Below are 26,661 nucleotides of genomic sequence, written 5' to 3'. Positions count from 1 at the left end.
GCGACGCTCCGCCACTGCGCCAACGTCCAGTGTGGATGGTCCCGTGTCCATTTCAGTCGTAGTCGCCGATGTCGTGGCGTTGACACTAGAAGATGGATGTGGCGTCGCCAGCGGGGGCCCATCCTAAGCAGTGTTGTGTGCGCTGTGTGCTCGGACACACTTGCACTCTGCCCAGCATTAAAGTCTGATGTTCGTTCCGGCACAGTTCGCCGCCTGTACCGATTTACAACTCTGTCCAGATCTGACTTCTATAATGAAGGGTGGCCACCCAACTCCACGACGTCTGGGCGTGGTTTCACCAAGTGGTGAAGACACACGCCACAGCATTCCTCGAACACTTGACAACTCCTGCAGTTTCCGAAAAGCTCGTGCTAAACCCGCGGGCCATCAGAACGTGTCCTCGGTCCAACTCAGATAGGTCGCGCCCCTTCCCCATTTCACACACGGGTACCACACGCACCGTGCGTGTGTCTGACCAGCAGTCACTCCTCGCCAGGTGACGGTGCTGTCGCCTTGGCGGGTTTATACTGACAGCAGGGTGATGGTCATAATGTTCTGGCTGATCAATGCACGTTTTGTTCAGTGCGAGTTTAAAGGGATTAGTAGTAAAAGCCATCGCTGACCCCTTTCGTATGTAAGGAACTGCAACTAGAGGGACACTCTCCAAAAATCAACAAACAGTGCACAAATATGAAACTTTCTGACAGCTATAAACTTGCACATAGCGCAGACTTCCGTTCTTGGTCAACTTCCTATTTTCAGTATGAACGATTTTCCATAAAACACGAGGTAATAAGAAAAGGTTCGAAAATACAGTAATTGAAATGATTACATCTTTCCTACATCTTCTCTGCACCATCAACGTCAAAGTAGTCTCCTTCGGAACGAGTAGACCAATCCGAGCGTTTCTGCCGCTTCCGAAATGCATCCTTCTTTGATACCTTGTTCAGTACCGTTTGCGATTCCGCTTCAGTATCTTTCACTGCATCAACTCTCCGCTCTTTCAGTTTGATTTTCAAATTGAGGGAGAATTCGCACGAGCTACGTCTGGAGACTTCAGAGTATGAGTACCAACTATCATATTGCTTTTAGTCAAAAATGCGTGAGAAATGAAGACCGTATTAAGTCGTGCATTGTATTGATGGGGTACCCAGACTTTCGTATGCCACTTTCTTGGGCAACTTATCCTCTTGTCCTCCCTCAACCGTCTTGGAACATCTTGATACAACTCTTGATTGACCATCTGACCTTGACGGTCGAACTCTTTATTAGCAATCCCTATGACCCTTTAAACTCCTCTGTCTACAATTGTGTTCATTAATGTTTGCTGTATATTAGCTGCAACAGAAATGTTTTTCCTCAATTGAAACCTAATGTACACATTTGTGAATGTTCAGTCTTTCCACCATACAGAAGTGCTGCCACCTGTTGTGCATAACCATAAAAATGTCAACAAATGAATCTAGGAGTACGTAGCAGCTTGTGATCGCCAGAATACACGGAAGTGATCGAGTAGTTGTGTTCTACTGCATAACTGAATATTGTTATTGTTATTTTGCATGGTAATTATTGAATTAAGAGAGTGTTTATTACAACAGTGAATATTTCAAAGTTAATTGTTTTAGTCCATAAAAAGAAGCCAAGCAGACACAGTATGTATTGGAAACGGTTACGTATATGTGTATAAAACATGAATTTAAAATTGTTAAAAAATCATGCATTAGAGCACAAAGAAATATTTTCCTTACTCCACAAAAGAAAATTCCAATCTGAAAGGGATATCCACTGGCTGGCAAAAAAGTGGGGCACCCAGAAGTGGAGGAGGAGACGAAGTGGAACTTCATGGGTTGCGGGAGAATGTGGTGTTACCTGCGTGATTGCAATATCGAGTTAAATTTACTAAGAAATGGATGCTCGCGCTGATTCGCTTGGGAAGGGTGACATAAAGGCGTTGCATCTTATCGTGAGTCATGCAAGACAACAACTGTTGTAGCGGGTCCTGGCTACTGATTCCAGGACGTAGTTGTCATCTGATCTCGTTCCTCACGTGCTCTACTGGGGACACATCTGGGGATCTTCCTGGACACAAGAGTACCTCAACATCACACAGACGGTTAATGGAGATACGTCACATGTGTGGACGAGCGTTACCCTGGTAAAATTTGGCACCACAGCACTGTCGGATGAGAGGGAGCACATGCAGACGCAGCATGTCCACGACACACCGTTGTGCCGTCATTGGTCCTACAATCGCTACCAGTTGTGAACTCAAGTCACACCCTATGGCTCCCCTCACCAAGACATGAGGATTAACACCGTTGTAGCTCCCCAAAACATTGGAAGATTGGAAGAACAGGACCTCTCCCCAGGTCGCCGACAAACTTGCTGACGACGATGGTCATGTGGTGTAGTGCAGTGCTATTCACCAGCAGTCCCTGCTTCCCAGTCACGGCACTACTCCAGATGGACCCGTTTGTGCTGTGGTGTCAACGGCACCCTACGCATTGGACGGCAATTCCACAGTCCGGCGGTTGTTAGTCTCTGACGAAAGGTGCGGGAACACACAGAATGTTGCAAGGCGTCGAGTACTTCTTCTTGGACGGCAGGCGCCGATGTGAGGGAGTTATGATGTGCTTGGTCCACAGTACGTCTACTGTCATACCTTAATGCCCTACAAATCTGGATATTGCGTGATTCAACCAAATGGCCAAATAGAGACCCACAACGAGTCCCCTTTCAGAGTCTGCCAGGTGCCGATTTAGCCGTTTACAAAGAGCACGCAGCATCTCCTTCACAATGATCGTTCAACATCTGACCATGTTTACGCCCCTTACATACACTACCAGGTCCGATAAAAACACTAAACACGAACAATAGTGCACTCCGTTGGCCATACCACCTGTCGCAGAGCATTGCAACACTAACCATTTACATACCTGCCGATGGTGTGTACGTGTACGAAGGTCCACTGTCATTCGACCATTTCTTCTGGATGCTTCCCTTTTCTTGTCAAGCAGTGTACATGTAATTCCAAACAAAACTTATTACAGACAAGCTGCTTTTCCATGTCATTCTTAGTAAAACTGCAAACTCACAGCAGTGACAACAGTGAAAATATGTTCACTAACAACTAACCAGTGCACTCAGCTCGTAAAGACACGGCACACTAACTCATCGAGGTTGCGTGGAGAGGCACCTAGTGGTATATCAGTGTACTCGGAACCACTTGCACGTACAATTTAGATTTCGTAAGCTTTTGGACACCACACGCTACAGATACCGCAAAAATTTTTTTGACGAGTAAGAGAGTGGGTAACATGAAGGCATTGCTAACAGAAAACAGATTGGTTGTCATTTGCAACATATAGAAACGGAACTTTTGTCACCAGTGACAGTCTTTACAAGACAATTTTGATTATCTTAAAGCACTTGTTAGGTACTCTGCACGCTTCCGCGAGTCACTGCTTCTGATCGTCTTTACACAGTCGCGGCATACACCTCGCGCAATTCTTCTCTCGTTCAGTTCTCCTGGCAGAATACGTTCACAAGTACCATAAGCGTTGCGGAAGTTTTGGATGGTCGGTCTACTATCTTGCAAAATCAGATACTTCACCTTCTGAAGATTTTCTCATGTGATGCCAGTTGACGGCCAGCCAGAACAGTTATCATCATCATCATCGGTTGATGTTCGCTTGATTTTGAAACACTTATGTCAGTCCTAAGTATGTGTTTGACCTAAACCGTTGCCTCGAAAAGCCTGCTTCAACATGTTTGGTGTGTCTGCAAATGTCCTCTCAAGTTTAAATCAAAACTTTATACAGTCACGCTGTTCTTCAGACCAACCATCGTAAATTGTAAACTTACGAAATAACAAAAACGAAAACATTTTAACAGCAAGTAATGAAAGCCCTGAGCTCCCAGCCAGATGCCACATTGATTCAAGGAGGATGTATGGGGCACTCCTAGCAGTAGTTCAGGCGGAAGTTAGTGTCACCCTTGGCTTACATTGAAGTGACGTCAAAATGACGGTGCCACTTGATGTAACTGCGAAGCTCGATGGCTGTAGACAAATGAAGATCGATGGAGACGCCATATTGGATTAACGGCGTATTCCGTTGTTATCGTATAACAAGATTGTTATGACAGTATACCATTTCAAGAATGTGGCGCAGTGTAGATTTCTCACAAACACGTCACTCTTGGCAGATTCGTTACGATTAAATGTCAGTTAATAACACATTGTTAGTAAAAGCCTTAAGTAGATCCAGAGATGAACAACATGTTGTTCAATGCCGTATGTGTTCATCGTGATTCAATAGTTAGAGACGTGGAATTACGGAATTTGAAAAAGTAGATTTGTATTTTTTTATACATCTTATTAATGTAATAAAAGTGTGTTCTGCAATATTCTAAGTTATTGACATGTAAGAGAGCTCTCTCCGTCGCGAGTGAGTTGCTCCGGTTTTGTGAAGTCAGTGCCATTAAAAACTAGCAGCAATGACATTTGTACGCTTGCCTGTCAAAAATACCTGGCTACTTATTTCCGAATATGTCGCGATTTCCGAATGTGTTGTTAGGTGGGGACCTAGGAGCACATCTTAAATATCCTACTTATTCCTGCTAGTCCCAAATATTAGACTGTTCCTTTCCAAACAAGTTGCGATTTCTGACGGTGTGGTTAGTCAGGAATCTAGGAGCACAGCTTAAGTTTCCATGAGTGAAACTAGCAGAGATAATGTCACTCGAGGCTTGCTGAGTAGTCTGCATCGAGTTTTTTAGTCTCATCGAATGATTTCATTTTGACGTCACTTCACAGTAAGCTGAACGTGACACTAGCTTGTCTCGGTATTTCTGGGTACATGCAACCATTAGTGCACAAAATTCAAATTCTGAGAAGTTAGTTACAAGTTGGCACAGTGGAAACGCCTTGAGAAACTGAACACAGATCAACCGAGAAAACAGGAAGAAGTTGTGTGGAACTATGAAAAAAAATAAGTTTCTATAAACTGAGTTGTCCATAAGGAAGATAGGCAACTTCAAGGATAGTTCAAGCTGCGGAGCGCCGTGGTCCCGTGGTTAGCGTGAGCAGCTGCGGGACGACAGATCTTTGGTTCAAGTCCCACCTCGAGCGAAAAGTTTAGTTTTTTATTTTCAGACAATTATCAAAGTTCAGGCACTCACACATAATCAACTTCGCTCTCCAAAAATCCAGGACATGTTCAGATTTGCTTGGACAAATGCAGAATTTGACGGTCTACACACGGAAAAATTTGAAAACGTTAAAAACATATGTTTGACAGAGCACAGGGAAAACTGTGCGACTGTGAAACTGTTGCATTCATTTGTTGCAGTTTATGTGACAAACTCTTATATTTTCATCACTTTTTTGGGAGTGATTATCACATCCACAAGAAAACCTAAATCGGGCAAGGTGGAAGAATCCTTTTACCCATTCGCCAAGTGTACAAGTTGGGTGGGTCGACAACATATTCCTGTCATGTGACGCACATTCCGTCACTAGTGCCGTATAGAATATATCAGACGTGTTTTCCTGTGGAGGAATCGGTTGACCTATGACCTTGCGATCAAATGTTTTCGGTTCCCATTGGAGAGGCACGTCCTTCCGTCTACTAATCGCACGGTTTTGCGGTGCGGTCGAAAAACATGGACACTAAACTTATTACAGTGAACAGAGACGTCAATGAACGAACGGACAGATCATAACTTTGCGAAAATAAAGAAAGTAAACTTTTCACTCGAGGGAAGACTTGAACGAAGGACCTCTCGTTCCGCAGCTACTCACGCTAACCACGGGACCACGGCGCTCCTCAGCTCACATTGCCCTTGATCTTACGCACGGACTACTCAGTTTGTATATTTTGCTTATTTTTTTCACAGTTCCACACAACTTCTTCCTGTTTTCTCGATTGATCTGTGTTCAGTTTTTCAAGGCCTATCCACTGTGCCAACTTACAACTAAATCTGAGGGGGGTGCGATGGGGAGGTTCCCTTGTCAGAGCCATTTGAACCTTTGCCTCCATGAGCTTCCTTTGCTCCAACGTTCTGCATGATAGTTCGTTCGAGAATACCCTCCATTGTCTAAACCACGCCTTGCCCTTGTATCAGTGTATGGTTTCGTGAGCTATAGTCCAAATATTTGAAAAGGAAGTCGTAACTTACTAGGTTTTCCTTACTCTAATGCTGAAAGTTGAGTAGAACTAATGTATAATTATTTACCGCTGTTATGGGCACAGAAGTACAAAAACTAGGCAGCGGCCATCTTGATCTAGCCTTCTTGTTTGAATGTTTCTTCACCATTTGATGGAATGTCTCAGCGCTGTCCTTCGACTCAGTGGGGGAAATTACGAACGAGCCGCATGTAAATGTTAACACCAAAGATCATAAACGAAACAAATGTTGAGTATTATTTATTTATTTTTGCTGCGCAGAGACATAATGGAATTTTTATCTGTTAGAGACGCAGACGCAGTCAACTTCACAGATTTTCGCACGCAGGTTGCCACATAACCACGAATTATTTAGTTCCGTAATTGAAAAAAACATGTTTCACACACATATGTTGATAAAAATATTGAATCACCTTTGCAACGTCTTCATGGAGACGTGGAAACTCTAGCTGGAGAAGAAACATAGACGTCCTGCATAGTTTTAACGTAAAAGCTCTTGTCTTCAACGGGAATTACCTTGCAGGTCAAATTACTTATATTGGTACATACACAGGGGCGCTTTCAACTGAAACGGCAAACGGTCTCTTAAACAGGTCTAAAGCAGTAGTAAGATTGGCAGCGTCCTCAAAACATTTAGAAAATTATACTCGTAATTCTACCAAGGCTACGATGAGTCCTTGAAACCTCATGTTTTCTTTAATTCAGCTTAAACAACTGGACTGTGTTTATCAGAATGTGTCTCTTCTACAACGCGATATTGTTTTTAAATGATTCTCCATGAAATTAGCCGCCCGGAGTGACCGTGCGGTTCTAGGCGCTACAGTCTGGAACAGCACGACCGCTACAGTCGCAAGTTCGAATCCTGCCTCGGGCATGGATGTGTGTGATGTCCTTTGGTTAGTTAGGTTTAAGTAGTTCTAAGTTCTAGGGGACTGATGACCTCAGAAGTTAAGTCCCAGGGTGCTCAGCGCCATTTTGAACCATAAAATTAGAAAGAAGTTTTTCTGGTATTGCAATGTCTCACTGTGGGCCGCGTGCAATCAAGTCCACTTAAAATGTGAGGTGTGCAATCTATTTTGGATGTTCTAATTTTCGTTCCTGCACTGTCTTTCCCTTCATAAATTCAACAGTTGTTGTTGTTGTTGCTGTTGTTGTGGTCTTCAGTCCTGAGACTGGTTTGATGCAGCTCTCCATGCTACCCTATCCTGTGCAAGCTTCTTCATCTCCCAGTACTTACTGCAACCCACATCCTTCTGAATCCGCTTAGTGTATTGATCTCTTGGTCTCCCTCTACGATTTTTACCCTCCACGGTACCCTCCAATGCTAAATTTGTGATCCCTTGATGCCTCAGAACATGTCCTACCAACCGATCCCTTCTTTTTGTCAAGTTGTGCCGCATACTCCTCTTCTTCCCAATTCTATTCAATACTTCCTCATTAGTTATGTGATCTACCCATCTAACCTTCAGCATTCTTCTGTAGCACCACATTTCGGAAGCTTCTATTCTCTTCTTGTCCAAACTACAGTATTTATCGTTCATGTTTCACATCCCTACATGGCTGCACTCCACACAAATACTTTCAGACACGACTTCCTGACACTTAAATCTGTACTCGATGTTAACAAATTTCTCTTCTTCAGAAACGCTTTCCTTGCCCTTGCCAGTCTACATTTTATATTTTCTCTACTTCGACCATCATCAGTTATTTGGCTCCCCAAATAGGAAAACTCCTTTACTACTTTAAGTGTCTCATTTCCTAATCTAATTCCCTCAGCATCATCCGACTTAATTCGACTACATTCCATTATCCTTGTTTTGCTTTTGTTGATGTTCATCTTATATCCTCCTTTCAAGACACTGTCCATTCCGTTCAACTGCTCTTCCAAGTCCTTTGCTGTCACTGATAGAATTACAATGTCATCGGCGAACCTCAAAGTTTTTATTTCTTCTCCGTGGATTTTAATACCTACTGCGAATTTTTCTTTTGTTTACTTTACCTTTTGCTCAATATACAGATTGAATAACATCGGGGAGAGGCTACAACCCTGTCTCACTCCCTTCCCAACCACTGCTTCCCTTTCATGCCCCTCGACTCTTATAACTGCCATCTGGTTTCTGTACAAATTCTAAATAACCTTTCGCTCCCTGTATTTTACCCCTGCCACCTTTAGAATTTGAAAGAGAGTATTCCAGTCAACATTGTCAAAAGCTTTCTCTAGATCTACAAATGCTAGAAACGTAGGTTTGCCTTTCCTTCATCTTTCTTCTAAGATAAGTCGTAGTGTCAGTACTGCCTCACGAGTTCCAATATTGCTACGGAATCCAAACTGATCTTCCCCGATGTCGGCTTCTACCAGTTTTTCCATTCGTCTGTAAAGAATTCGCGTTAGTATTTTGCAACTGTGACTTATTAAACTGATAGTTCGATAATTTTCACATCTGTCAACACCTGCTTTCTTTGGGATTGGAATTATGATATTCTTCTTGAAGTCTGAGGGTATTTCGCCTGTCTCATACATCTTGCTCACCAGATGGTAGAGTTTTGTCATGTCTGGCTCTCCCAAGGCCATCAGTAGTTCTAATGGAATGTTGTCTACTCCCGGGGCCTTGTTTCGACTCAGGTCTTTCAGTGCTCTGTCAAACTCTTCACGCAGTATCGTATCTCCCATTTCATCTTCATCTACATCCTCTTCCATTTCCATAATATTGTCAACTACATCGCCCTTGTATAGACCCTCTACATACTCCTTCCACCTTTCTGCCTTCCCTTCTTTGCTTAGAACTGTGTTTCCATCTGAGCTCTTGATATTCATACAAGTGGTTCTCTTTTCTCCAAAGGTCTCTTTAATTTTCCTCTACGCAGTATCTATCTTACCCCTAGTGAGGTAAGCCTCTACATCCTTACATTTGTCCTCTAGCCATCCCTGCTTAGCCATTTTGCTCTTCCTGTCGATCTCATTTTTGAGACGTCTGTATTCCTTTTTGCCTGCTTCATTTACTGCATTTTTATATTTTCTCCTTTCGTCAATTAAGTTCAATATTTCTTCTGTTACCCAAGGAGTTCAACTAGCCCTCGTCTTTTTACCTACTTGATCCTCTGCTGCCCTCACTACTTCATCCGTCAGAGCTACCGTTCCCTTATGCTCTCCCTAAAAACTCTGTACAACCTCTGATTCTTTCAGTTTATCCAGATCCCATCTCCTTAAATTCCCACCTTTTTGCAGTTTCTTCAGTTTTAATCTACAGTTCATAACCAATAGATTGTGGTCAGTGTCCACATCTGCCCCTGGAAATGTCTTACAATTTAAAATCTGATTCCTAAATCTCTGTCTTACCATTATAGAATCTACACTCCTGGAAATAGAAAAAAGAACACATTGACACCGGTGTGTCAGACCCACCATACTTGCTCCGGACACTGCGAGAGGGCTGTACAAGCAATGATCACACGCACGGCACAGCGGACACACCAGGAACCGCGGTGTTGGCCGTCGAATGGCGCTAGCTGCGCAGCATTTGTGCACCGCCGCCGTCAGTGTCAGCCAGTTTGCCGTGGCATACGGAGCTCCATCGCAGTCTTTAACACTGGTAGCATGCCGCGACAGCGTGGACGTGAACCGTATGTGCAGTTGACGGACTTTGAGCGAGGGCGTATAGTGGGCATGCGGGAGGCCGGGTGGACGTACCGCCGAATTGCTCAACACGTGGGGCAGGTCTCCACAGTACATCGATGTTGTCGCCAGTGGTCGGTGGAAGGTGCACGTGCCCGTCGACCTGGGACCGGACCGCAGCGACGCACGGATGCACGCCAAGACCGTAGGATCCTACGCAGTGCCGTAGGGGACCGCACCGCCACTTCCCAGCAAATTAGGGACACTGTTGCTCCTGGGGTATCGGCGAGGACCATTCGCAACCGTCTCCATGAAGCTGGGCTACGGTCCCGCACACCGTTAGGCCGTCTTCCGCTCACGCCCCAACATCGTGCAGCCCGCCTCCAGTGGTGTCGCGACAGGCGTGAATGGAGGGACGAATGAAGACGTGTCGTCTTCAGCGATGAGAGTCGCTTCTGCCTTGGTGCCAATGATGGTCGTATGCGGGTTTGGCGCCATGCAGGTGAGCGCCACAATCAGGACTGCATACGACCGAGGCACACAGGGCCAACACCCGGCATCATGGTGTGGGGAGCGATCTCCTACACTGGGTGTACACCACTGGTGATCGTCGAGGGGACACGGTACATCCAAACCGTCATCGAACCCATCGTTCTACCATTCCTAGACCGGCAAGGGAACTTGCTGTTCCAACAGGACAATGCACGTCCGCATGTATCCCGTGCCACCCAACGTGCTCTAGAAGGTGTAAGTCAACTACCCTGGCCAGCAAGATCTCCGGATCTGTCCCCCATTGAGCATGTTTGGGACTGGATGAAGCGTCGTCTCACGCGGTCTGCACGTCCAGCACGAACGCTGGTCCAGCTGAGGCGCCAGGTGGAAATGGCATGGCAAGCCGTTCCACAGGACTACATCCAGCATCTCTACGATCGTCTCCATGGGAGAATAGCAGCCTGCATTGCTGCGAAAGGTGGATATACACTGTACTAGTGCCGACATTGTGCATGCTCTGTTGCCTGTGTCTATGTGCCTGTGGTTCTGTCAGTGTGATCATGTGATGTATCTGACCCCAGGAATGTGTCAATAAAGTTTCCCCTTCCTGGGACAATGAATTCACGGTGTTCTTATTTCAATTTCCAGGAGTGTATTTGATACCTTCTAGTGTCTCCAGGATTCTTCTATGTATACAACCTTCTTTCATGATTCTTGAACCAAGTGTTAGCTATGATTAAGTTATGCTCTGTGCAAAATTCTACAAGGCGGGTTCCTCTTTCATTTCTTCCCCCCAATCCATATTAACTCACTATGTTTCCTTCTATTCCTTTTCCTACTGTCGAATTCCAGTCACCCATGACTATTAAATTTTCGTCTCCCTTCACTACCTGAATAATTTATTTTATCTCATCACACATTTCTTCAATTTCTTCATCATCTGCAGAGATAGTTGGCATATAAACTTGTACTACTGTAATATGTGTGGGCTTCGTGTCTATCTTGGCCACAACAATGCGTTCACTATGCTGTTCGTAGTAGCTTACCCGCACTCATATTTTTTTATTCGTTATTAACCTACTCCTGCATTACCCCTATTTGATTTTGTATTTATAACCCTGTAATCACCTGACCAAAAGTCTTGTTCCTCCTGCCACCGAACTTCACTAATTCCCACTATATCTAACTTTAACCTATCCATTTCCCTTTTTAAATTTTCTAACCTACCTGCCCGATTAAGGGATCTGACATTCCACGCTCCGATCCGTAGAATGCCAGTTTTCTTTCTCCTGATAACGACGTCCTCTTGAGTAGTCCCCGCCCGGAGATCCGAATGGGGGACTATTTTACCTCCGGAATATTTTACCCAAGAGGACGCCATCATCATTTAACCATACAGTAAAGCCGCATGCCCTCGGGAAAAATTACGGCTGTAGTTTCCCTTGCTTTCAGCCGTTCGCAGTACCAGCACAGCAAGGCCGTTTTGGTTAGTGTTACAAGGCGAGATCAGTCAATCATCCACACTGTTGCCCCTGCAACTACTGAAAAGGCTGCTGTGCTGCCCCTCTTCAGGAACCACACGTTTGTTTGGCCTCTCAACAGACACCCCTCCGTTCATTTACGCCAATAAAATTGAAAATGAGACGTCAGCAGAGATGAAATTGCTCAGATGAACGCCTAATAGACAGTAAATGATACCTGACGACAAAAATTAGAATGGAAATCGCACATAGAACCATTAAACTAAAAGTAAAGAGTTATACCGCAGCAAGAAGAGGTGTCATCTATTACATTTTCGACACTTACATTTTTAAGAGTCTCCGTGGAGAGTGAGACTGACACCGTTTCTCTGATCAAATGGATATTTAGTATGAGAAGGGAAACTGACATACAGGAAGATAGGAAACACACCGGAAATATCTTGGAGGGTAGTCACACTGAAAAGTGTGTTCTGGACAAACTGAATGTTTGACTGTTCGGATGCATAGCGGAAGATCTCCCGTCTGGAATTCGTAAATAAATCCAGTGATACGACAAATGCAACCGTGAAGCAAGAAGGGCCTAAAAAAATAGAGTACGACCTGTCGCTTCACCACTGACGTTAAAAGGGCACGGCAAAAAGAATGCTGCTGGGGAATTCAACAGTAGTGAGATTTAAATCGCAACATCGTACCTGGCATGCACGTTGAGCAAACCAACGTACTTTGCAGTAGTTTATGTAGTCTCCATGCTCTTCCTTCAGTTCAACTGACAGTGGAACAATGCGTGCGACTTCAAAACCTTTACTATTCGTACCACCAATTTCTTCACGTGCTCCTTTCTTGCTTCTTGATGTACAAAACAATGAATCCCGTCTGTCACTTTTCATAATTTTTTGCTCTTTCAGTGTCAACTAAATCTTTAAAATTCTTTCTGCGTAGTATTATAATGTCGCTTCATAGCAAATTTGCAGTATCCGTCGATTAAGCGACTGCATAATAAATACTGAGAATTCTCATCTCTCTCTTTTGTCATTCCCATTCATTTTTAAATGGATGTGACGATCGAGCTGTAGACTGCCTCTTTTTGTGCAAATAGCCAGTGGACTTGTGAATGTCCTTCAAACGACGAACAAGTAAAGTGGTTCTAATGGCTCTGCGCACTATGAGACTTAACACCTGAGGTCATCAGTTCCCTAAGACTTAGAACTACTTAAATCTAGAATGAGATTTTCACTCTGCAGCGGAGTGTGCGCTGATATGAAACTTCCTGGCAGATTAAAACTGTGTGCCCGACCGACTACTACACTACTGGCCATTACAAATCCTACACCACGAAGATGACGTGCTACAGATGCCAAATTTAACCCACAGGAAGAAGATGCTGTGCTATGCAGATGATTAGCTTTTCAGAGCATTCACACAAGGTTGAGGTTGGAGCCGGTGGCGACACCTACAACGTGGTTACATGAGGAAAGTCTCCAAGCGATTTCTCATACACAAACAACAGTTGACCGGCGTAGCCTGGTGAAACGTTGTTGTGATGCCTCGTGTAAGGAGAAGAAATGCGTACCATCACGTTTCCGACTTTGATAAAGGTCGGATTGTAGCCTATCGCGATTGCGGTTTATCGTATAGCGACATTGCTGCTCGCGTTGGTCGAGATCCAATGACTGTTAGCAGAATATGGAATCGGTGGGTTCAGGAGGGCAATACGGAACGCCGTACTGGATCCCAACGGCCTCATATCACCAGCAGTCGAGGTGACAGGCATCTTACCCGCATGGCTGTAACGGATCGTGCAGCCACGTCTCGATCCCTGAGTCAACAGATGGGGACGTTTGCAATACAACAACCATCTGCACGAACAGTTCGACGACGTTTGCAGCAGCATGGACTATCAGCTCGGAGACCACGGCTGCGGTTACCCTTGACGCTGCATTACAGACAGGAGCGCCTGCGATGATGTACTCAACCACGAACCTGGGTGCACGAATGGCAAAACGACATTTTTTCGGATGCATCCAGGTTCTGTTTACAGCATCATGATGGTCGCATCCGTGTTTGGCGACATCGCGGTGAACGCACATTGGAAGGGTGTCCTCTTCATCGCCATACTGGCGAATCATTTGGCGTGATGGTATGGGGTGCCATTGGTTAGACGTCTCGGTCACCTCTTGATCGCATTGACGGCACTTTGAACAGTGGACGTTACATTTCAGATGTGTTACGACCCGTGGATCTACCCTCCATTCGATCCCTGTGAAACCCTACATTTCAGCAGGATAATGCACCACCGCATGTTTCAGGTCCTGTACGGGCCTTTCTGGATACAGAATGTTCGACTGCTGCCCTCACCAACTGAAAACGTCTGGTCGATGGTGGCCGAGCAACTGGCTCGTCACAATACGCCAGTCACTACTCTTGATGAACTGTGGTATCGTGTTAAAGCTGCATGGGCAGCTGTACCTGTACACGCCATCCGAGCTCTGTTTGACTCAATGCCCAGGCGTATCAAGGCCGTTAACACGGCCAGAGGTGGTTGTTCTGGGTACTGATTTCTCAGGATCTATGCACCCAAATTGTGTGAAAATGTAATCGCATGTGAGTTCTAGCATAATATATTTGTCCAATTAATACCTGTTTATCATCTGCATTTCTTATTGGTGTAGTAATTTTAATGGCCAGTAGTGTACTTCCACTCTCGCAGACAGACCTCGTCTCTAAACAATGCTTAGAATCGCGCTGCCATGTGTCGCCCTCAGATTGTTACTATCGATATCTAAGTGCTTATTTATTTCCAGTTTTTCACAATGCAGAGAATAGCGTTAGGTTGGCTATATTATTTTCAATGTAATGGATAGTTCTGACACACTCCTTACAAGGTTTATGGAGAAGCAAATGATTACTTCGCCTAAGAAACGCTGCTGTGAATAGAATTCAGTGAGAAAGCGAACTCAGGCAAGGAGCCCCTTTTTATATGTGAGCCGGCCAGCGGTGTGTGGAGACGGGAACTGTGTTTGCAGGTCTGTCTTCGCTGCGGCGGCTGCGTCTGTCGGACAACCGTCTGTCCGAGGTGCCCCAGCAGCTGCTGTCCGGCCTGTCGGCGCTCCAGTCTCTGGCGCTGCGCCGCAACCGGCTGGCGCGCCTCGGGCCGCGCCTGCTCGCCGGCCTGCACAACCTCACCGTCCTAGACCTCACCTCCAACAGCATCACCGCCGTGAGTACTCGCCCTAAAACCACTGTACACGTTCGTCTACTCCGTCTAGTGTTTATACTGTTAGCGTCAACTGTAGACTCCGAGGCGTGGGCTGCCCGTGAATGTAATTTCTAGGTTAGGGGTGTACACTCATGTCCAAAATTAAAGCGAATGTTACAAGGTCGCCTTTATTTTGCCACAGAACAGTATAAACAGGTGACAGTAAAGTAGGAGCAACGTAAACAGTACAAAACGTAAACAACTGCAACATGCATAACGGTAGACAAAAATGTTCTTCCGCTTATCCAACTTAACGGATTTGCACACGCATTCCGACTACTGGTTAATGTGCGCAGTATCGGATGTGACCACCTCTGGCAGCAGTACAGGCCTAACAACGACTGGACATGCTGTGAACGATCTCGTCATACTGAGTCAATAACGCCAATTCTTTCAGCAGAGCTGCTCCTCCGATTGCGAAAACATTCTGTTCCCACCCACCTACAGGGGGAGAAATGATAGTCACAATAAAATAAGAGAAACCAGGGCTCGCACGGAAAAATTTGAGTGCTCGTTTTTCCCGCGTGCCGTTCGAGAGTGGAACGGTAGAGAGACAGCACGAAGGTGGTTGATTGAACCCTCTGCCAGGCACTTTATTGTGAATAGCAGAGTAATCACGTAGATGTAGAAGTCTCGGAGAGTGGTTGGTGGATGCTGATGTCTCCCTACTGCATCCCAGACCTGCTCTGATTGAAATCGGCAGAGCGAGGAGGCCACGCCATGTGTGCAGTATCTTCCGTTTCGAATAAAACGTCAACCATCTGCGCTCCACTGACAGGTTTCAGATAGATTATATAATGGTAAGACAGAGATTTAGGAACCAGGTTTTAAATTGTAAGACATTTCCAGGGGCAGATGTGGACTCTGACCACAATCTATTGGTTATGAACTGTAGATTAAAACTGAAGAAACTGAAAAACGTGGGAATTTAAGGAGATGGGACCTGGATAAACTAAACCAGAGGTTGTACAGAGTTTCAGGGAGAGCATAAGGGAGCAATTGACATCAGTGGTGGAAAGAAATACAGTAGAAGAAGAATGGGTAGCTTTGAGGGATGAAGTAGTGAAGGCAGCAGAGGATCAAGTAGGTAAAAAGACGAGGGCTAGTAGAAATCCTTGGGTGACAGAAGAAATATTGAATTTAATTGATGAAAGGAGAAAATATAAAAATGCAGTAAATGAAGCAGGCAAAAAGGAATACAAACGTCTCAAAAATGAGATCGACAGGAAGTGCAAAATGGCTCAGCAGGGAAGGCTAGACGACAAATGTAAGGATGTAGAGGCTTATCTCACTAGGGGTAAGATAGATACAGCCTACAGGAAAATTAAAGAGACCTTCAGAGAAAAGAGAACGACTTGTATGAATATCAAGAGCTCAGATGGAAACCCAGTTCTAAGCAAGGAAGGGAAAGCAGAAAGGTGCAAGGAGTATATAGAGGGTCTATACAGAGGCAATGTACTTGAGGACAATATTGTGGAAATGGAAGAGGATGTAGATGAAGATGAAATGGGAGATATAATACTACGAGAAGAGTTTTACAGAGGACTGAAAGACCTGAGTCGAAACAAGGCCCCAGAAGTAGACAAAATTCCATCAGAACTACTGACATCCTTGGGAGAGCCAGTCCTGACGAAATTCTACCATCTGGTGAGCAAGATGTATGAGACAGGCGAAATACCGTCAGACTCAAGAAGAATATAATAATTCCAATCCCAAAGGAAGCAGGTGTCGACAAATGTGAAAATTACCGAACTATCAGTTTAATAAGTCACGGCTGCAAAATACTAACGCGGATTCTTTACAGACGAATGGAAAAACTGGTAGAAGCCGACCTCGGGGAAGATCAGTTTGGATTCCGTAGAAATGTTGGAACACGCAAGGCAATACTGACCCTACGACTTATCTTAGAAGCTAGATTAAGGAAAGGCAAACCTACGTTTCTAGCATTTGTAGACATAGAGAAAGCTTTTGACAATGTTGACTGGAATACGCTCTTTCAAATCCTGAAGGTGGCAGGGGTAAAATACAGGGAGCGAAAGGCTATTTAGAATTTGTACAGAAACCAGATGGCAGTTATAAGAGTCGAGGGACATGAAAGGGAAGCACTGGTTGGGAAGGGAGTGAGACAGGGTTGTAGTCTGTCCCAGATGTTATTCAATCTGTATATTGAGCAAGCAGTAAAGGAAACGAAAGAAAAATTCGGAGTAGGTATTAAAATCCATGGAGAAGAAATAAAAACTTTGAGGTTCGCCGATGACATTGTAATTCTGTCAGAGACAACAAAGGACTTGGAAGAGCACTTGAAGGGAATGGATAGTATCTTGAAAGGAGGGTATAAGATGAACATCAACAAAAGCAAAACGATGATAATGGATTGTAGTCGAATTAAGTCGGGTGATGCTGAGGGAATTAGATTAGGAAATGAGACACTTAAAGTAGTAAAGGAGTTTTGCTATTTGGGGAGGAAAATAACTGATGATGGTCGAAGTAGAGAGGATGTCAAATGTAGACTGGCAATGGCAAGGAAATCGTTTCTGAAGAAGAGAAATTTGTTAACATCGAGTACAGATTTAAGTGTCAGGAAGACATTTCTGAAAGTATTTGTATGGAGTGTAGCCATGTACGGAAGTGAAACATGGACGATAAATAGTTTGGACATGAAGAGAATAGAAGCTTTTAAAATGTGGTGCTACAGAAGAATGCTGATGATTAGATGGGTGGATCACATAACTAATGAGGAAGTATTGAATAGGATTGGGGAGAAGAGAAGTTTGTGGCACAACTTGACCAGAAGAAGGGATCGGTTGGTAGGACATGTGTTCAGGCATCAAGGGATCACCAATTTGGTATTAGAGGGCAGCGTGGAGGGTAAAAATCGTAGAGGGACACTAAGAGATGAATGCACTGAACATATTCAGAATGATGTTTGTTGCAGTAGGTACTGGGAGATGATGAAGCTTGCACAGGATAGAGTAGCATGGAGAGCTGCATCAAACCAGTCTCAGGACTGAAGACCACAACAACAACAACTGTGCTCTATTAGATTGAGTATTATCGTACATCAGTACGAAGTCTGGGACCACAGCACCTGTGAGGTCCAAAGATCTTGTCACGATACCCGATTGTAGTTAAACCTTGTCGAGTCACCCCTACAATTTCGTGGAGAGCGGTTCGAATGCTAAAAATAATCCCAGCCCGCACCATTAGGGATCCTCCTCGATGTCGGTCTCTTTCCACAGTGTTTGGCTCCCGAAATCAAGTTCCACCTTCCCTCCAGATTAAATCGTGACTCATCTGTGAACACAACATTCGCCCACTATTGGACCATCCAGATGGCATGTTGACGACTCCACTCTAGACGTTCCCACCTGTGAAGACGCGTCAGACGTAATAAATACGGCAGGTCTCCAACAATGAAGGCCACTCCGCGGAAGCCTGCTGCACACCGTTCGCCTCGATACAACACGCCCAGTAGATGCTGCGCGCTCGCCTGCCAGTTGCCGTGCAGTTCTAAGGTGGTACCTTACAGCCAAATCATGGTCCTCTCTTCTGAAGTCGCCCGTGCTCGGCCCTGCCCTGGTTTTCTGGATACACTTTCGCTCTCTATAAACTGTTCCACCGTAGGACCCGCCACGGTAGCCGAGAGCAGTAACGCGCTGCTACCTGGACTCGGGTAGGCGCGCCAGCCCCGGACCGAATCCGCCCGGAGGATTAACGGCAAGGGCCGGTGTGCTGGCCAGCCTGGATGTGTTTTTTGGCGGTTTCCCACATCTCACTAGGTGAATAACGGGCTGGTTCCCAAGTCCCGCCTCAGTTAAAATTTGATAAACGTTCGCACTATATCATGGTTTACATCGACGCAGACTGCTGCGGTACACTAACTCCGTGCTGGGAGGTATCGGGTGGCGACAGGTGAGGCACCTGTCACCTGGCCACCCCTTAAACATTAACCGTGCCAAATCCGATCTTAACCATGCCGACCCTGCGCAAAATGCGGGGCAAAGGCACTAGCAAAAGAAGAACAAGAAAACTGAAAACTGTTCTGGCGTAACATGAAGCGCCGGCACGTCGGCCTGGAACGTAACAGCAGAGAGGGCTGTGAGACGACGTCACCCAATAGTACGCTGACTATGACCGCACCACGGCTGGAGCGGCCCCTATACGAAGAGAATACAAGCGCCGCTCCGCATACCCGCGGAGCATATAAACACTATAGCCGTGATTCATGAACATGTGTGATTTGATTGCATGGAAATCGTGTATATTGAAGGACATTCGTTATTTACTAGTCGCCATTTGCTTGCGACACCTCATTATACATCCGCTAAGTTAAGTATTGTCAATTTAACTTATTGTAATAAACTCCATTTATAAGATTTGCTTGAAATGTTGTCTAGTTATCCGAGAAACCAGCTTCCTAGGCGCCTTACATTAAACGAGTGGGTAGCATCCCACATAAATTGTCGCCAAATTGGAGAAACAACAGAACGATTCACATTAAGTCATCGGGTCAAATCCTGCTTCCTTTCTTGCTACGACCCTGTATCTCAGAGAGTCTGATAACATCTTCTCTGTGTCGTACTGCACCTTCTGTGACTGTGTACACAGCGGTTGTGGATGTGGGGCTACCCACCGAACGAAAACTACCTCGTTTCACAGGTGCCCTGGAGTCATCGTTGTCATGGCTGCCCGTTTACCGGAATGCCATCTTCCGCGCAGAGGACGGCCGTACGTACATTTCACTGTCAGTTTGTGTTGTTATATCGTCAACTAGACATAGGACGGGAAAAAAGCGGTTTGTTTCTTTAATTTTCGGCACCCGTGTATTTTATTAACAACAGTCCGTCCTCAGACACAACATTTTTATGTGCTGATTTCTGACCAACGCGATTCGGAGCTACAACTCCATTTTCAAGGAGTGTACAACACAATGGTCATTACATTTGCTTCATTTTTTCACCTAAGAGTAACAGAACGGCGCTGTTATTAGTTTTAACAAAAAAAAAGTTTGACGTTCGATTAATGAGAGAAATGCTACAGAAACGAGAGAAAGTGAAATATTGTAATATATTATCTGCGCTTGATCACGTAACAAGAGTTTCTGCGTTGGTGAAGAACTTCCACATTTGCACATGCATTTTGAAAATTTAGTATGTTTATGACAGTACTATGCGACTCCAATGATGGATATTTAATCTTTGTTACACCGGTGTGATGGAGTACTGAATTTCGTCTTCTTTATGTTTCCGTAAATTAATGAAGTAAAATAAAAAAGACATGAAGGATTGGCAAGTATTTGTTTTAAATCCTTATCTTAACATTGTTTTACTTTCGTGTTTTATATATTTCTCTTATTTCCTAAATCTACTTAAACGGAGATAGTATCGAATCACATCGCTGTAACTTAGGTTAAATGTGGATCACTTGAGTGATATAGTAGTGTCAAAAACATGCTGGATCTTCCAGAATGTAAATGCAGATGTGAAAGTTTTTCAACAATACAGAAGACCGTATGGCTTCTATCTTTCTCCGTGCACTATTTTCCTTTCGTCAGTCCACTTGATACTTTTTCTTTTCTTTTTTGCCCCTATATTGTCTGGCTATACTACCCAACAGCTTAGCTTTTGACCTTTTCCGATTTCTCTCATAATCTTATGTCTAAAACCTCATTGTTGGGAGTCTTTAAATATGTCTAATTTCGGAAAAAAAAAATTGTGGTAAGCTATCATGGGACCAAACTGCTGAAGTCATCGGTCCCTAAGCTTACACGCTATTTAATGTAACTTTAAATATCACTTACGCTAAGGACAGCGCACACACACACCCATGCCCGAGGGAGGACTCCAACCTCTGAGGGGGGAAACCGCGCGGACCGTGGCAAGGCGCCCTACTAGACCGCGCGGGGTACTTCGTTTTCTAATGTCTGCTGCATTTACGGCGTTTAAATTCGTATCCGTGCTTCCGTTTTTTCTGCTCCTATATTTGTTTTTTTATGTCTTAATTTTAGCTAGCAATATTACGGCACTTAGGTCTTCTCTTACATCGAACCAGATATCCTTAGTTTGCTAATATTACAATATGTCTAGTACATGAGCAAAGCATGATAACAACAACAACAATAATAATAATAATGGCCGGCCGGAGTGGCCGAGCGGTTCTAGGCGCTACAGTCTGGAACCGACCGACCGCTACGGTCGCAGGTTCGAATCCTGCCTCGGGCATGGATGTGTGTGATGTCCTTAGGTTAGTTAGGTTTAATTAGTTCTAAGTTCTAGGCGACTGATGACCTCAGAAGTTAAGTCGCATAGTGCTCAGAGCCATTTGAACCAATAATAATAATGATAATGATGATGATGATGGAAGTAGGCATCTTTCCACGAAATTTCAATCACTTCCTTCCTCATTCGAAAAACCAAATAATTTTTGACTCTAACTTACAGAGGGCGACTTGACCGTCGTGATAAAAGAGATTAAAGTGATCTTTTTTCCCACGTGGGACGATGCAGAATCGTCCGCAAGTGGTTCTAAGCACACTGTGCCAAATAGGAGGACTATTTTTTTTCTTCCTCCGATCGGTCGCGAAATTAAAACGACAGTGAAAACCCGACGGAGCATGCTAAAGGGATCCATCTGATTGCACGCAGCCCACATAACGTAACAGTCATGCGTTTCCTTCTTCAGGAGAATGTTCGGCGGTACATGCACTGGCAGCAAAGGCGCCCTTGCGGCGTTTTCCATGGGAAGTGTTTCATCGCCGACCATACAGGCCGGACTAGGCTACCTCTGATTTTCACCTGTTCGCTCACATAAAAGGCTGGCTGTGAGGACAGCATTTTGGAGCTAACAGCGAGCTACAGATAGCGTAGAGAATTGGCAAAAAGCTCTGGCGGCTGCCTTCTACGTCGAGGGTACTGCAAAGTTGGTACTACGCTACGGCGAATGTCAAAGTCGGAGCGGCGACTACGTAGAGAAATATCTCCAAGATGTAGATAAAAGTTACAAATAAAAATCTTTTGTTTTCGCCGTGGTTTCCATTTCGCAACCGATCAAAACTTGGAAAAAATAGCCCTCGTCTTTAAGTATGAGTTGATGCATGTAAAGAAGTCATTATCGTACGTATAGTACCTGATTGGTACATAAAAATAACCATAATAGACACAGTAAAGAATATGGTATGCCAGAAATGTCAGTCTAACACTCGGTTAAGTGACTTCCTTGTTAGGCTTACGTATGACGAATATGCGTAATGACATCTAACAGAAATGTGTGTCAGCACTTCAGAAGAAACAATGTGGAGGAGAAATCGACTGCGCAGAGGCAGAGCAAGAAATACTGAGCTAAGGTTAGCGGATCAGATGGAAGACAGAACACAGATACAGGGTAGGGATGACATTATGGCGCAAATGCTGATTCGCTGTTGGACTGAAGGAAAACAACTCTGTGATGTCGAGAGGGAAGCTACTACGATGATAAAAGGCATTGTTTGGAAGGCGGAATGGCTTTGGGTAAGACGCACGTTACTGGGCGGTTTGTTCCGGCGTTGCACAGCTGACACGAAGAAGGAGATCGAAAAAGATTTAGTGTTAGGAATAGGTACACCCAGGATGCTGAACTTATCAGATATACTATTGCAACTGTGGAATGACTTCAGATATCTGATATGCGACGAAAAGGCACCAGTTAACTAACAAGCCGATGAGGAAAATACTCCGACTGAAAATCACGTCGCCTATGCGGTCGCATTCACACCGGCCCAGCGCAGGACGTCACCAAACATGTTACATATGCACCCTACATAAGGATTCGTGGCCACCTCGGTTCTGTTGCAGTTTTCGCTGTTTGTTCCCACATTAAGCTATATCGCAGCAGTAAAGATTCGGCAGGACTGGAGGTTGAACTAGTATTTGTTTTATTTTGGAACTAAATATTTTTCTAAATCTATGAATTGTACGTAGGCAAGAGAGAGATTTCCTGCGCCATGTAACAGTTTGTTTCCCAAGTTTAGATAGATAGATATTATGCCAAGTTACTGTTCTTATGGGGTAGTTGGTTGAAGGATTGTGAAACCACGAGTAGGCGACAAGCTACAGAACGTGGAGGCAGGATACTTGTCTGCTGTGTAAAGTATGATAGGCGGCAGCGATCTGTGGCAGATCTCATGACACAGCACACTTCTGCTGCAGGCACAAATACGGGTACGTCGGAGAACAAACTTCAGCACGCATTGTTGAACGTAGGGCGCCGCAGCAGAGGACACCGTACGTGTTGACACAATGAAACCGTCAGTTACGATTTCAGAGGTTACGGGATCTTTGCAGTTTGCCTGTGGATCAATGGAAAAACGTACCGCCTGCTCGGATGAATCCAGTTTCTTGTTATGCGAGGCCGATGGTCGTCTCCGGTTACCCTAACATCCAACCGAACAGCTGCCCGGAAAATATACCACGCAATGGCGGAGTGGTTATACGACTATAACATCCCTGCAATGCACTGGCCTGCACAGAGTCCTGACCTGTATCCTATAGAACACCATCGGGATGTTTTGGAACGCCGACTTCGTACCAGGCCTCAGTGCAGCGCTCTGTGAAGAATGGGCTGCCATTCCCGAAAAAACATTCCAGCACCTGACTGAACGTATGCCTGCGAGAGTGGAAGCTGTCATCAAGGCTAAGGATGGGTCAACACCATATTGCATTCCAGCATTACCGATGGAGGGCGCCACGAACTTGTAAGTCATTTTCAGCCAGGTGTCCGGATACTTTTGATCACATAGTGTACGTAGGCTGACACCCACTGGTGTCCTCTGTGGTCTAAATCGAGCTTCAGCGAACAACGGGAGTCGGTGGTGGGCAGAGGTAGAGAACATCACACAATGTTGATGTTGAGCGGCGATGGGTTTGGATTTCGTTCTAATGGTGCGGAAAGCGTGTTTACACACACCAGAGGTACTGAGAGGTTGTTGCCACTTCTTGTGGTTCCGTGGATGGCCACTATTCCTTCCCGTCGGAGACGACGGTGCGTTCACTGTATGAACTGGCAAGTGGAACTCGGAGACTGTACTAGAAATTAGACAGCTCAAGGTCATATCCGCTGTCCGCAGTTCGCAGGCGCTAAGTGCTGTCATTCTCCCGCCACCTAACTTTGATGCCACACTGTCGGCGATGCAGTAAGACAACGCCAGCAGAATATTCAATGTTTCCTGGCGATATCGTGTGTGGTTTCGGTCTTCCGTGGAACAGTGCATTGACGAGTAGTGATATAGTGAGCGAAATCGAGAAGCAAGGGCTTGCGTAGAGAGTGTGAAGACAGGCCAAAACAATCTGAAATTTCTGTATCGAATGTACTGAAGCTTTTTACAGGTCTGGTTAACAGTGAAGAAACTAAGATTTAATATAAATTTTGCACGGAAGTTCATGAAATGTCAATTAAACCTTGTGCTATTTCGGAATCGACTGTATTCTACAATAGCAACGCAGTAAAGTCGGCAGACTCAGCAGATGTGTCGGTCTGAGGCGCCTTGTCACGGTCCGTGCTGCTTCACCCCGTCGGAGGCTCGAGTCCTCCCTCGGGCATGTGTGTGTGTGTGTGTGTGGTAAGTTAAAGTTAGATCAAGTAGTGCGTAAGCTTAGGGACCGATGACCTCAGCAGTTTCGTCCCATAATACCTTACCACAAATTTCCATATTTTCTCCAGATGTGTGCATGTGTTTTGATTCTTCAAAAAATGGTTCCAATGGCTCTGAGCACTATGGGACTTAACTTCTGAGGTCATAAGTCCCCTAGAACTTACAACTACTTAAACCTAACTAACCTAAGGACATCACGCACATCCATGCCCGAGGCAGGATTCGAACCTGCGACCGTAGCAGTCCCGCGGTTCCGGACTGAAGCGCCTAGAACCGCACGGCCACCGCGGCCGGCTTTGATTCCTCAAGACAGGGTTATAAATGAAAACGGAAATCTATGGAATTTGATGATTTTCATATAAAGTTACTGCATAAAATCTTCCTTAGATACCACAGCCGATGAGGGTATCGGACAGTTAGAAGAATGTTGGGTGATCACGGTAAAAAAAATTATTCTGGCTCAGAGACGTACGTTCTTTTGCATTCTCGGCTCATGTGGTTTTTGATTCAGAAAGTATAATGGTGGGCGAAAATTTTTGATGGAAGGCAGAAACATTGCAGTTGCAGGAACGAAGTATTGTGTAAAATGCACTTATTGCTTGCTGAGGACAATAGTCTTGTACTATACTTCGATAAAACTTGGATTTCACAAAACCATATGCGGAAATGTATCTTCAACTGATTTAGTTGCCTGAAAGTACCTACAGTTACGTTTGCGTAGCGTGAATCAGCGATTTGGGTGAGGGGTGCAATGACGAAGGGTCAGGAAGAGCTGCAGATAAAAAAATTTCGGGTGGTAGGGAATATTTTCGGTCATATTAAGCCGTGCAGTCGCAACTAAAATTTCGGCGGCGACCTATAAGTAGTCGCGCACTGTCGCACGCGAGGATCTCTCATAAATAAACGGCGTTCATAGGTTACACGACACAATAATGATGGCTCAGATGTTACCAAAGTTAATTTTATAGTTTTCTCAGCAACTTACTCGCTGCAAATTTCTACCTGGTCCAACAGAACCCAAATTCATGAGCGGCGACATCTTTCGTTACACAGGCGGAACAGTTTCACAACTCCTAACGGTATTTTATTTTTTATCTCGGAATATTTCTGTGTTTTCACGATGAAATATGCATCACACACGTCTATAAATTTTCAGAACGTTCATATATTTTTTAAGTCCAATTGCGTCAGTAGTTCTGTTTTATCAACAGGCCGAAGTAGAACATTCTTCTTGAAAATTTCTTGTAACGTTAGTTTTTATTTTATTTATTTATTTGATTTTTGTAGGAGCTGGCAATAATTTTCTTTTAGAAAGTTCTGCATCATATTCTAGGTTAAAAATAGAGACATCTAATATTTTTTTCGGGATTTTTATTAACATTTGAAATTACCACTAACTGGCAATGCTGTAAGACGGTGAGATGACATTGAGGTATCTATATCCGTGACAGCCACTTTAGGCAACGCCAAAATATGAGAACTTAAATGGAAATCTCTGCAACAAAAGGGAGGATGTTTTCACGAAACCCTATTCGGTAAATTTAGAGAAACATTTATTGAAGGAATACTGTGCGACAACTAGGTGGTACACTGCTTTCAGTCACGGTGAGAATTATGAAAGGGCTGTTAGAAAGTATACACGGACATACAGGCGGTCACTTTTCTCCGTGCTCTAAACGTAACTGGACTACGACAATAAGTCGCTAATTGTGGCATGAAGTGCCTGCCGCCATGTAATGTATCGTGGCCTGTGGAGTATCTACGCAAATTTATAATTATAAGGAGCACTCAAATGAACACAAGACAGGTGGAAAATAGTAAGTAAACGGTTTATTATTTCAAACGTAATCGCCATAACTGTTAATACATTTATCCCACTGTGAGACAAGACGGTCAAACCTTCGTGGAGCCCGCATCTCGTGGTCGTGCGGTAGCGTTCTCGCTTCCCACGCCCGGGTTCCCGGGTTCGATTCCCGGCGGGGTCAGGGATTTTCTCTGCCTCGTGA

The 26,661-nt window shown here is 44.7% G+C and overlaps 1 protein-coding gene across 1 annotated transcript in view; it reads left to right on the top strand.

The window, feature by feature from the left end:
• LOC126203466 (carboxypeptidase N subunit 2) overlaps nt 1-26,661 on the top strand; it is a 182,353-nt gene that overhangs the window by 81,556 nt on the left and 74,136 nt on the right. The window contains exon 7 of the mRNA XM_049937784.1: nt 14,798-14,991. Coding sequence (XP_049793741.1) covers nt 14,798-14,991 — 194 coding nt within the window. The remainder of the gene's footprint in view (nt 1-14,797; nt 14,992-26,661) is intronic.

This window comes from Schistocerca nitens, chromosome 9 (genome assembly GCF_023898315.1).
Source record: "Schistocerca nitens isolate TAMUIC-IGC-003100 chromosome 9, iqSchNite1.1, whole genome shotgun sequence".
Classification (NCBI taxonomy): Eukaryota; Metazoa; Arthropoda; class Insecta; order Orthoptera; family Acrididae; genus Schistocerca; species Schistocerca nitens.
This window is presented reverse-complemented; position numbering and strand designations above follow the sequence as displayed.